Source organism: Leptosomus discolor, chromosome 14 (genome assembly GCF_034619465.1).
Source record: "Leptosomus discolor isolate bLepDis1 chromosome 14, bLepDis1.hap2, whole genome shotgun sequence".
In the NCBI taxonomy this organism is placed as follows: Eukaryota; Metazoa; Chordata; class Aves; order Leptosomiformes; family Leptosomidae; genus Leptosomus; species Leptosomus discolor.
In genome coordinates, this window is record NC_141404.1 from 16451473 (window position 1) to 16464441 (window position 12969).

Here is a 12969-nt window from a genome sequence, read left to right on the forward strand (position 1 = left end):
CAACCTCCTGGCACGTTCTGTTGAGTTACTTGTTGGCCGTTGGGATCAGCTCTGGAATCCTGCTGGGGCTTTCTGCCCCAGGTCTGCGCTCCGGCAGGATGCAACCTCCCGCCTCAAGCCCAGGGTGTCTTCGGTTGTGGCACTTGTCTCTTCCCCCAAGGGTGGCTCCAGCCTACGTTAATGCATGTGTTCTCTGTGAGAAGTAACCTCACACAAAACCTTTTCTTTTTATTCAGCCCCCTGCCTCTAAGCTTTATGTTTGGAAGGGTGAGAACAGGTTTCCCCTGTCACTAAAGGAACAAAAGCTAAAAACAAAACTTTCAATGTTTTGGAGCGTGGAGGAAGAAAACCTTTCAAGTTTCATTAAACAAATGAATATGTTTATATTAGAGTGTTGCTGCTGAAGCCTTCGAGCACTTGGGTAGTGACAGGAAGTCTGGAACGCTTGAGACAAATGCAATTACATTTGGATAAAACCATTTCAGAGTAACTTATGTTCCTGTAATGTTTCCAAACCATCCTTGAAGTTGTTTCTTTAAAATACGCTTTTACGCTTCAGTGACATTGATTTGATGGACAATTTGGAAATAGTCATACTTAGTGTCTGGGAGCACCCTTAAAAATGCAACAAAGCAAGACTCCTGAAACCGTGGTGAGTGCAGAGGTATTGAGGCTGCCTTGGATAAGCCTTGGAGCTGGTAGCGTTAGTCCAGAAAGGTCCTGTACGCCTGCCTGTTATGGAGTCCAGACCAGGGGAATTTCTACCAGCAGGTAAAAAACCCAAAACTGCTGAATATGGGTAATGTGAGCTGGCCAAGATGTCCTGCAGTTAGGTTCCACACTATGTGCTGAGGCTCTGGCTGGATGCACGGATTTGTTGTGGTTTCTCATGAGGGTGGGCAGGAAGGGTCTGGGTCCTCAGGCTTTTTTGGCTGCCAGCTCTTTAAAACATATTCTGGCTTCTCTTTCTTCTTTCTGTTGAATTTTGAGCATTGGAAGGAAAGTCTTTTCCTTTGCACAGTCCCAATGCGTGCGGCACTCGGTGGCTTTGGGAGGCAAACACAGGAGACTTGCTCCTCTGCATCAACTTCGGCCTTGTTCTTGTCTCATGGTTGACTGAGACTTCTTCCTTCCCCTCCTGAAAAGGGAAGGTAATAGTTTGCTGGGGAGGGAATTCTCTCCTGTTCATTATATATTCATGTCTCTCTCCTCTGGTATTTCCTGCACCTGCGGAAAGAGCCTGCTGACCCCGGGAGAGGCCGGCAAGCAGCAGCGTGCCTCCGGGTTCAGAGCCGAAGTCAGCCGGGCGCAAGATTGGTGCGGAAACTGCCCCAAGTAGTTGACACGCATCGAAAGTCGATGATGTGCCGAGCAGCTTTTGTCTTGGATAAATAGGAGGATTTGTTAGGGAAGTGGATGTGTTAAATGGTGGGGCTGTTGTCTTCCTGGGCAGGCAGGGAAGGAGGGGAGCTTGTTCCCATTGGGGAACTTGCTCAGTTTGTTTCAAGGAAACAGTTGAGCTGCTGGGGCTTCTCTCCCTCGGTTTGTGGGTGATCCCTCTCCTGTTGCAGTCCTTTAGATACTTGCGGGCTGATGGAGAAACATGGGAGGTTTTTCTTCCCCTTTTGCCTTCAACAAGAGTTTTAATTATTTCATCTGTAGCAGGAAGAGATGAGAATAAGCCAGGCTGAATCTTTTTCTTTGTCTCCTTCTCAGAAAGATGTCCTGATTTTTGGTTTCAAGTACTAGATTCATAGCAGAGGGCCCTGCAGTGCTTGAAGCCTCTGGGACTGAAGTGGCAGCAAGGACAGGTGAACTAATGTCTGTGCAAGATTAGGGAGGGACATTGCAGAAACCATCTTCACTGAGTGTTGCTTATGGTGGACCTTTAAACAGAGACTTGAACAGACACAGTCTGCCTGCTGATCTCCTCCTGGAGCTTCTGAAAAGGCTCCGAGAGCAATGCGCTTGTGCCAGCCCTGGGTAAGTGCTGCCACTTGCGCAATAAATAATGCAGCTCTTGCACTGCTTACTCACAACTGGCCATGGCTTCTCCCTGTAATGAGGTCTGCCCCCCTTGAGGGTATTTTAAAGGTTAGTTAATTAGGTGTAATTGCAGCAGAATAGAAACCTGCTCTGAGGTTCTGCCTGCTTTCTGTAGTGCCAGATCCTTTAACAAATTATGGAGTTGGTTCCTGCAAACGCTGCTGGAGCTGGTGTAATCTGGAGTTATCAGCCTTCCACTCAGCCTGTTTGTTTACATTGATGAAGCCACAGAAGTGAAGCACTGGAAAGGGTGTTCCTGGCTTTGGGATCGGTGTGGCCATGGTTCAGAGGTTCAGCTCGCAGCAGCCGGCTGGGAAATACATCGCATGAAGCAACATGAAGCTACTCTTGCGTTGTCGGCATGTTAGTGCTCTCTCAGCACCCAGCATGGGGCGGGGGGGGGGGGGGGTAGATGTGATCTTAGCCCAGACAAATGCTGCATTAACAGGGATCAATTCATTTCAGCTGATCACATTGCAACCCATTGATTTAGCAACTGTGTGATCTAAAGAGAACGGCTGTATAGAGACAGCTATGTCTTTGGCAAGTTGTGCAGCTGTTCTGGTGTTTGGCTGCAGGAGGTTCAGCAATTCCAGCATGTTTTCAAACTTCATAAAGATTAAAAAATACAACTACTCTGACTTCTGTAATTAGCATTTAAAAATATTACCGTTTTTTTCTTGAAAGGATGGGTTTAGCCTTGAGAGGCAAGGTGGGTTTTTACAAACAAATGAGTGTGTTGGCTCATACCCTTCTGTTAAATGCAGAGGGTAGAGATGCTGCATCCACCTTTGCATAACCATGAGAGACTTTTACATTGTGTGTGCTCACTCTGTTAAATTCTGTGCACAGCTTCAGGCCAAAGATCTGGCTAAACGTAAAGAGGAGAGCATCTGGCCTGAGCCCTCTCCTGCACTTCAGTGTATTGCTGCCTAAAAATCCCCTCTATTTGGCAGTTACACCGATGTGTCACTCAGCTTTCTCTCTGTTTGAGTTCAGGGATTGTGTGACTTCCAATATTGTTTCCCCCCCAAAGGTAAAAGATGTTCAGAGCAGCTTTGGGCTTCTTGCAGACGGAAGAGGGTAGTCGGAGTTATGCGAGGGGTGTCTGGATTTTCGTGTCCTGTCTCAGTCAAGCAGGCTGTGTGGGCCTCTGGATACCCAGAATCGGGCTGGACCTGGTTGCTCGATGTAAATGAGTTTGCTATGTTTAAAGCTCCAGGATCTGCTGGATTTTAGGACACTTTTGGTCATCTGTTTTGTCTGAAAGTCCCCAAGTTGTAAAATGGCAAAGAAAGTGGGTTGGCACATGCAGTGGCTGTTGGCTGGCAGGGGTCTGCTGCTGCCATCCCATGTGTTGCCCCGTCTTGCTGGCAGTAGGAAGCAGGCAAACCTGGTACTGCTGGACGTGGCACGCTGTCTGCAAACAGGTCTTTGTAAACCAGGCTCTGCTACAATCCAGAAACTTTGGATGAGGAGAGGTGGTTTGAGCAGCCTTTTTTAAGGCCGAACAGAAGATAAAGGCTGGCTTTGGGCATGTTTAACATAGCGTGGAGCCTTGCACCAAGCTGGGCAGGGATCCAAGCAGCAGAGCATGCGGGCAGCAAGGAGGAGCGTGGTCCAGCTGGAGAAAACAAAAAGGAGAGGCTGATCGAAAAAGCTCAGCATTGGATTAAAAGTGAAGTTGTTTTTTCTGTTTGTGCTACTTCAGAGTCTGTGTTCAAGCTAAACGTCCAGATGTGCGGGGAGCGATGTCTGCATGCTCTGTGCTGGACTGTGCAAAGCTGATTGAACAGATACATAAATATTTTGAACAGATACATAAATACTTTGGAAACCTTTCTGGCCTGTTAACAGTGATGGTGAAAAGCTGCAGTTGCTCGCTTCCCCTTGTGCATACCCAGGGTCCTTGCCCGCTAAAGGGGTGGCTGCTTTCCTTCCGTAGATTTCCCTCAAAGGCCCTTTGGAAGTGGATGCTGAAGCTGCAGCATGTCTAGAGTGGACCCTGCTTCCTTGCCTGGTCCTGCCTTGCTCTGTGTTTAAGTTTGATCACATATTTCTGGGGTTACTTCTGGAGGGGAAGAGACAAGGGTAAGGTCCTTAAACCTATTAGTAATATCTAATTCAGGAGAGAAAAATTTCTTGCTGATAAATAGTTTGGGAAGAGGTGGTGGTAAGAAGTGCATGAGGAGGGGGCTGTGTAGGTGTTGGGAGCCCAAGGTGTGTCTGTTCTTGCTTCATCCCTCTGTAGCAGAGCTCTGCTCCTTTTGAGCTGTGCAGTGGGATGGTCTTTCCCTGCCCCGCTCCCTGCTGACAACAGCGTGTTCGTGTCAACGGGGCTTGTGTGCGCAGCCCGGCTTGCCGAGCCCCGTGGGCAGCGGCGGCGGGGCCGGGAACCGGAGCCAGCCAGGATGTATGTGTGAAACCACGTATTTTCTCTGCCCACCACAGCCTTGTTGTTGGAATGCCTGCCTGAGGCGGGGGTACCCAACCCACCCTTGCACTGAGCAGTTGCTTTCAGAGCTCTGGTTTGAGGACCTCAATGCTGACTTTTTAGGCTGAACCTTTGCCTTTCTGTAGAAATGCTTTTTAATAAGTGAAATGCCAATGTGTTTTGAACAGCTCACAGGTAGCTGCTGCTTTTTGCAACAGTCCCCAGCCAGTGCTGGCTGCTGCCGTCAAGTCAAGGTATGGCCACAAGTTCCCCAGTGGAGGTCTTCCTTTGCTGGTTGTGTTAGTGGTTCGTCTGATGTTTTGGGCTAAAATCAAGGCCCAGCCAGTGCCCAATCAGGATCTGAACTGGGCTTACTGGTTTTGTGGACTTTTTCCTGGATGGGCTGGTCTCTTCCCGTTGGTTACGCAAGTGGCCAAAACATGCCAAGCCAGATGCCCAGTTCCACCAGACTCTTGGTAAGTCTCCGACATGTCCTTCCTTATCTGGACAGGTCTCTGGGTGTCTTTCTAACAGCTCCCTGGGTTCTCTGCATCTCTAATATCTCTCTAGGTTCTTTTTGCACATAATCCATGTGGTTGGTCCCTTTGGGGGACTGAAAGTAGAAGTCATCTGTTAAGCAGACCAGATCTTCACTCTTGCTCAGTTTCACATGACTTAACCTTGGAGCTTGTCCTGTTACTCAGAAGGCTGAGGACCACATGTCTAATCCTTTCCAAGGAAAGCAGGGAGCAACTTCAAGGCAAAAGCATCTGTCTTGGCTTATCGCAGCATGTGTGAGACTGCAGGTGCACAGTTCTCGGTGGGAGCTGCAGCCTGCTTGCTGGCCTGCCTCGAGTGTTTGGGGCTATTTATCAGGAACATGACAGACCTGACTTCTCTTTGTCTCCTTTGGATTTGCTTCCAGAGTCTGTGTAGAGTAAAGCAGTACTGAAATGTTGATGACTTATTCTCACTATGGTATCATCAAATAACTAGCTTATGTGGTGTGGAGGGCAAGACCTGGCCCTGGTTGTGGCTGGTCTGGAAGCGTCATCTGTGTGAGATAGCATACGACTGTAAGAGCTGAGCTCTGCTGGCTTTTCTTTGTGGGGTGCCTGACTGCCGTGGCCACTAGAAATCTCCCACCCTCGTTTCACCCCTCAAAAGAATTTCTTTTTGGAAGCTGATTCAGCCCCAGTCTCTGCCAGAATATGAAAGAAAACTTCTGGCAGGCTCAGGGGTTACAAGGAGGGTGTCAGTGGGCCAGCACAGCCCTCACTCCCTTCAGAGATCAATGCTTAAAACAAGAACAGTGGATATTTTGTTCTGCCGAATCCATCTGCTGTGTGGTGGAGACGTGGAGCATCCATAAGGATAAAGAGAAAAGGCCTGGAGCTTCCTTTTCCTCCAACCTGCTTAATAGGGCCACGCACAGCTGGGGAATCCCTCACCTCCCTGGAAAACTTCCAGTGTGTGGCTGCCAAGCCTTTGTGTTAATTTGAATTTGGAGTTGTCGCCGTTGGCTTAGCTGAGGCTCGAAATCACTGACTGAACTGCTTTCACTGCGTCAAAGCAAGGAAGCTCTTTGTGCTCCGTGTGGTGGGGAAGCTGTTAACAGCCAGTGCAGCAGTACGGCGTGGTGCTGGCTCGGCGGTGGCTTGGTCAGAGGGGATTGTTGGAGATGGGTGTTGGCTGGCAGCAAATCTTGGTTTTGGAAGGCAAAATCCCTGCCAGTGTGCAGAGCTCTTTAATACAGAAGACGTGGTAGCGTGGCTGGTGCAATGAGTAGTTCTTATTCTGTTGAGATGTCAGATGACCTCCCTCCTCCTCCCCAATCTGCTTCCCTCTCCGTGTCCCCTCCCAGGAGGAATCCCTTAGGGACTTGTGCCAGGAGCTTGCTCCACTTTCAGTCCAGGCTGTGCCTTGTCCCCAGCCTAGGGGTGAGCAGAGCCACTTCGGCAGTTCTCACCACCAGCTTTGCTTCTGCTGGCTCGTGTCTGTGTTCAGCTTAAGGTAGACTGACTTCAAGTAGTTTAAAGCTCTCGCTTTCCACCAGGATTTAAATCAGCTATTTAAACCACGTCACCCTCTTTGACTCTTTAATGCTCTGTATTTCTAGCTGCTCTTTCTTCGAGAAGATTTTGTGACCAGCTACAAACACACACATTAAGCAAAACCTTTATTTTGAATATTTCTTGCTGGCCAAAAGCAGGAACCTCCCTGTGACTGTGGCTTTTATCTGCCTGTTTAACTTAACTTTGCAGTTTGGTAGAGTTTTGTGCTAATAGGAGTGCGGTGTTAACTACTCCACTCTTGCAGATTAGTCTTCAGCTAAAAACAACAAATCTGTGACTTCAGAACTGCTAAGACTTGCTAATCTAAACCAGTTTGAGCCATAATGCTTGGGGGTTTTCCCCAACTGTCCTAATAAGGTAGGGTTTTTTAGCCTAGTCATCAAAATGAAGTAATGGAGAAAACTGGCAGTTACAGCCCAGGAGCAAGATGCTGGAGCTGCCGTTGGCCATTCCTGATGCGGCTGGTTCAGTGCCAGGACAGCTCGGGAATGAACAAGACGGTGGGCCTCAGGAGGGAGGTATCAGAGTGACGCCAAGGACCTCCATGTGGCATCATTCACGATCTTGATGTACCCTGTCTGAATAATGTGTGCCGTTCTGGCCTTCATCTTCAAAAATGATGGGGGAGACTGGAGAGGGAACAGGAAACACCATGGAAATGGCCAAGGGGCTGGAGCAGCTGTCTTGCAAGTGAGGGTGGGCAGGCTGAGACCCTGCAGGGAGGGAATATGATCCAGCGGGATCACCCTTGTACCTTGCCATGTCTTTTGGTGGTAGAACTGAGAGGCAGTTGCTGAAATAGCAGAAAATAGGTGCAGAAGGGTTAAAAGAAGGTGCTCCTGTACAGAGCAGGTCAGGAGCTTCTGGAGCTTGCAGCCCCAGAGGTGGTGGAGGCAGGTCCAGATGCTCATGGGCACTAAAGGGCTGGGGCAGGGTTGTCCTGTCGTTGTCGCCACCCCACATCCCCGGCTTATCGCTGTGGGTGCTGGCCAGTGGGACGCAGCCTCTGCTCACCCTGGACAGCTGCTCGCAGGGGCTGGGGAAACCAGGCAGGCACTGCTGATGTTCTTCTTTTCAGTGTGTTCGGTGTCAGCAGCCGCTCGCACTCAGTCTGGCGATGTCTCAATTGGTTGATAATGGTCAGAGTTCTTTTTAAGCCTGCACAGCAAATACAGGCAGGTTTGGATCAGCACAGACCCACCACCATGGGCTTGAGCTTGGCCAGTTGTGTGGCTTTGTTTGCATCTATAACATCGGGGTTGTGAAACTTTAAGAATAGTTTCCCCTCATTCCCCCCCTGCCCACAGTTTAATTTAAGTATATAGGCAGCTCTCTTGCGTAAACAAAATACTTGTCCAGCTGCTCTGTCTCTTGCACAAGCACCTGTGTGGGAGAGCTGCCTTGCTGGGGTATTAGCACAGGGGCTTGAAACCCTCCTTGGTCCTGAGAAGCTGTCCGCACTGCTGCAGGGCCGTGAGCAGCCTGCCTGGCATATCCCATGTGTCATCGTGGCTGGATCTTTACAGAAACTATACCTTAGAGTGTGTCATGGTAATCACTTACAGGCTTATCAAGTGTGATTAAATGTCACTTGCATTTCTGTTATCTGTATACACAGATAACAAATTAAGCTACGGCTTTTGAACTGAAAGAATCTGCCAGATGCATTAACTGGAACCGACACATTCCTAGGAGTTGTTTTTATTAGTCTAAAATACCTTTGTTTAACATACAAGAAGCCTGACTTATCCAAGTCAATGTGTGCCATCTGAGTTCAGCAGTTTTGTTATCTGTCTACCAAAAAGCTTCCACAGAAAACTGGAAAAGATGCTTGTATTGTCTTCTGCCCGTTCATGATGGAGTAAGCCAGCAGGCAGGCAAGCCTGTGCCGTGCCGGGGCTTGGGGGTTTCTCTCGTGGCAACCCCGTAGAGGCACAGCTGAGGGGGTTTTTGTGGCCTCGGCCCCAAGGTTTCCTCTGTGCTGGCAGCTTGCTCACCACCGCTGCGGGGAGGTGGGGTGTCTGAAGCAGAGGTGTCTCCTGCCTCCAACTATCGTGTCGAAACCCTGTGGACACGTGGAGGAGCAGCTCTGAGCATGTTGCAGATGTGATTTGATCTTTTTTTTTTTTTTTTTCCCCTGTATAAACACAGACCTGTATTTAAGAAAAACAAAACAAAAAGAAAGCAAACCAACCCCCCTGCTGATGTGTAATGAGTCAGGCAGCTCTGAGCACCACAACTGGGCTTGGTTGTCCTTCTCGCCCTTAGATGTTAAGTCTCCTCTTAGATGCGAGGTTTCCCTCCCTGGAAGGAGAGGTTTGGTGATTCACCATCATTTTCCCTAAGAACAAACCAAAACCAAGAGATCACCCAAGTGAGTCGAAAGGCAACTGGTTGTGCTCACGAGAGCTGAAAGAATCCAGCGCTGCAGACCGCCTGAAGACATCCTCCTGTGCGTCAGCTCCAGAGGAGGAGAGGTCGATGTGTTTGGCAGGGCAAGGGCAGCCGTGCGGGCAGCTTTTGAGTACGGAGCTAATTGTGCAGTTCCTTCTTTCACCTCTCACACCTTGCTTTCTCCTGGGTTTGTTTCTCAGCTGAAGGATGTGGCTCTAAAACAGACAAAGGGGCCTCAATACTTCTTAAAATGGGGGTCTGCATTTTTTTTTTTTTTTTTAAAGCAGAAAAAATGCCCGATTGTCTTAGCTTGAGAAGCATCTGTGGTGTAAAGGATTTTTTGATGTGGTGGCTTGTGGTGGCCTTGGAAGGAAGGAACCAAATGCACCTTTTCAAAGGCTTTGTTTGGACCATGAGGAATGACTTTAGTTTTGCCTTCACTGTAGCCTGTTCTGCTTGAAGTGCCCAGATCGTCCTCAGCAGGTCTCGCAAGCGTCCCTTGCTCCACGTGCGTGCCTGCTCCGGCACCCACATCCTAATCCTCACTAGCTGACGTGATTCCTTCCCCCCTTGGGCATTGTCTAATTGTGAAAATGTTTCAATTATGTGGCCTAAATTTGTAACATGGAGCAGTTCATTATCACTGAATCCTGTTAATTGGGCCCTCCTACTGGGTAGCCTATTACTGAGTTTTCCCGGTTAAGATAGGACCTCTTTAAAAAACCATAAAAATAAATAAATCCCTGGCAGAGAAGGACCACATTGCAAGAAACGCTGTCCTAACCTATGTTTCAAGTCTAAGCAATAGTTTCAACACCAGCCAAGTACTAGTTAACCCCTCTGTACTGATTACTTAGGTTCCCTTCAAGGAGAATGGCCACAGTTTGGTGTCAGTTTAAGAAATTCACTGTCATTAACTCAAATGTTTTTCTTGTAAGGAGGAAAAATTTGTTACAAGGTGCTTCTCTGATGGAAGATGCTCTGATGGAAGGGCTCTGTGGGTAATACTGCTTTTGTGGTTGCAGGTAAAGGACCTAACAAAGTACCTCGATCCAAGTGGACTTGGAGTCATCAGCTTCGAAGATTTCCATCGGGGGATCAGAGCTATCAAAAATGGAGGTGAGTTTGCTGCTGTGCTGCAAGGGAGGACAGGGAGACACCGAATTTAATGCCACAGTGGTGAAGTGAGCTGAGAAGTCGCTTGGTGTGAACAAGCTGGGTTTGGTTTTCTGAAAGTCACTGCTCTGTGTTGGAGAGCAGGGGGGAGAGGCTGGGTGCCTTGCATAATAGAGTTGAAAAAGGTGGTCCAGCAGCTATGGTGGTGGTTGCACGTTTTCCTGTTTATCAGGAAAGTTCATTCCTAAACGTACATTGGAAACGGAACAGCCATCGAGGGAAAATTCCTTCTGGTTTGGTGTCTGCTCTCCTCTCCCTTCTGGTTTTGTGGGAGGTTTGCTGCTCTGACAGCGGAGCGACTCTTGGCTGGCATGCTGCTGGAGATGTCTGTCTGCTGCAGCGCCTAACATCTTCCGAATGCTGGGCACTAATGCGTTTGCCTTCACTCCAGCTATTGGGAGGATCAAGATGCTCAGATGTTTTGTAGCAAGAAGCACATTAAACAAGAGCTTTGAACTCACTGACTGGTAGGTCACCTTTAAACAGGCCCCCAAAACAGGCCTGTGGCAATCCCCGTGTTGCTCTTGATGGGCGTGTGACGAGTATTTCCAGAGCAATAGCTTGGTGAAATGCGAAGTATCTTTCTGGCTGGTTCATTGCTGAAGAAAAGATGTTGGATTTTTCAATTTGGGATTCATCTCTAATATGAGTGTTAGAGGGTCATTGTGGGGCAGGATGTGAAAAATACGGGATGCTTCCTGCTGAGCAGATGTCATTTTAAATGTGCAAATCTGAGTTCTCATACTTGCCCTTTAATTTATTCTGTTCACAGCAATGCTTATCTTAAACTTCATCGTTGCTTTCCTGCAGCGATGAACACACACCGTGTTGTCAGCCCTGCGCGCTGAGCATGCTTTTGAACCCCGATACAAGCAAAGATGTGAAAAGACCGATTATTCCCATACAAACCATGTTTTTTCATGAGTAGGAAACCCTGAAAGTAGAAATGACTTCTGTTTTTCTGTCGGTTGTCCATCACTCCTTCTGCTCCCCCCCTCCCACCCCCAGCTTATTTGTGCTCGGGATTGTAGTGGTTTATGGCAGCTCTGAAGTTTTCGTGGCTGGTGTAGCTTGACAGTGCAGCTGATTGCCAGTTCTCGTGCTGCAGTTCCTCCTGCAGCATGCTATTAATTTGTAATAAATTGCTAGTGGAGTAGAGCGTGTTTGTGAAAGCTCAGGCTTGTATTTCTCGTCAATAATTCATGGCTCTGGTATTGTGTTATATTAATTGAATGGAAAAAGCAGATCCAGACAAAGCTTTTAGGATCTATTTATTAAACTTGAGAAATTGATATGAATTTATTACAGTGGTTAAGAAAGGCAGAGCTCTCTAACACTGCACAGTGATAAACCCAGGATAGGGTTCAGAGTTTCTTCAAGTCTCGGCAGCTAAGCAGTTGCTCACGTTGAAGTGATCTTAAGGATTTGCTGCTGCTATTGAAACAGTCAATATTGATCATCCCTTTGTAAAGAAAGAAGAGGTTATACTTGCTGCTGGGTGTCCCTTTTAACAAGGTTTTGTTAATTAGCTGGGCCTATTTTTAGCCAGAGATAGTTCTGTTGCGTTTCCTGGTACTCTCCAGCTCTTTGGTCAGCCACTGAAGTGAGACCTGAAGTAAGCTTCTACCTTGCAGTGTCTGTCTTAATGTAGGTAAGGGTTTGTTCCTGAAGATGCTCCACTTTTCTTTCCATCTCCTCCCTCTCTTGGAGACTCTCCGCAGGAGAATAGCTGTGATTTTACTCAAGCTCTTACGGTCTAGCTTGGCAAACCAAAGGTGCAGTTACAAATCTAGCAAAACTTGCAGAGCCAGCTGCTTTTCTTACAACTGCTTTCGTGGTCAGTTGGCCTTTACGTCCAGGAAAGATACTAAACTCCTCAGTCCTATTCCTGTGCCAGCTGTTTGAGGCATGCTTCCACTGGCAGAGGAACATGCTGATCTTGGACTGGCTGAACTTGCCTCTGCCTTCAGTGCGGCGCAAAGCATCATATAACCACTCAGCACTGAAAGCCACGATGCCACCTCTCTGTGAAACAGTTCTGATCTCTTTGCTGCTGTAATCTTTGTCTGCCCATGTGATGTTGACCAGAGCGGGGAAAGAGCAAAGTAACTTGCGTGCTACAGAAGCTGGATTTGAGACTTTAATGAGAATCTTTAGCCAGTTATGGCTGTCTCATCTTCTAGCCTTCCCGAAGAGAAGACTTAATAGGAAACTGTGGTCCCCTTATATGTATCTATGCCTGCTGCATGTGTATGTGATTGCCATTAGAGTGCTTTGGGTGGTGGGGTCGGGAGGGCCCCAGGGTCTCTCTGCTGCGGGAGGTGGTGAGCCCGTGCTCTCGGGCAGTTGGGCTCAGTTCCCAGGCTGCAAGCTGTTCATCAGCAGGCTGGCGTGGGGACCGTGGGAGACTGCCTGGGCATGGGAAGGCAGGCTCAGAGGTGCTGCTGGAACAGATTCAGCTCCTTGCAACTTGGTGTGTCCCAGCCCTCGCCACTGATGGGGTGGTGTGGCTGCTGGGACACCCTTGTCCTCCCCTTGCTCCACAAAGCATGTGGTTTGCCTGCTTTTAAAGTCTGTGTGAATGGTGCCTGGGTGACTGACCAGTCCTGCAACATGTAAATAGCAAAGCAGAGGGGGAAACTGTGGAACAAACATCAGCGGTGAGTCAGGGATGATAAATAACTCTGAAAAGTGGAATTTTATGGCCTTGTACTGTAAAACTTGAGAAGCTGATAATGTAGAGGAGGCGGTAATGATGCTGATTTGAAGGGGGAGAGTGTGCTATAGAGCGTGCTTAAAGAAGCCAGATAAGGTGTGTGATGCCTGCAGAATCCACAGCCAGAG

The 12969-nt window shown here is 48.3% G+C and overlaps 1 protein-coding gene across 1 annotated transcript in view; it reads left to right on the forward strand.

Moving 5' to 3' along the window:
- The window catches only part of RAB11FIP3 (RAB11 family interacting protein 3), a 77364-nt gene that overhangs the window by 11647 nt on the left and 52748 nt on the right, over window positions 1-12969 (forward strand). The window contains exon 2 of the mRNA XM_086473097.1: window positions 9975-10068. Coding sequence (XP_086329223.1) covers window positions 9975-10068 — 94 coding nt within the window. The remainder of the gene's footprint in view (window positions 1-9974; window positions 10069-12969) is intronic.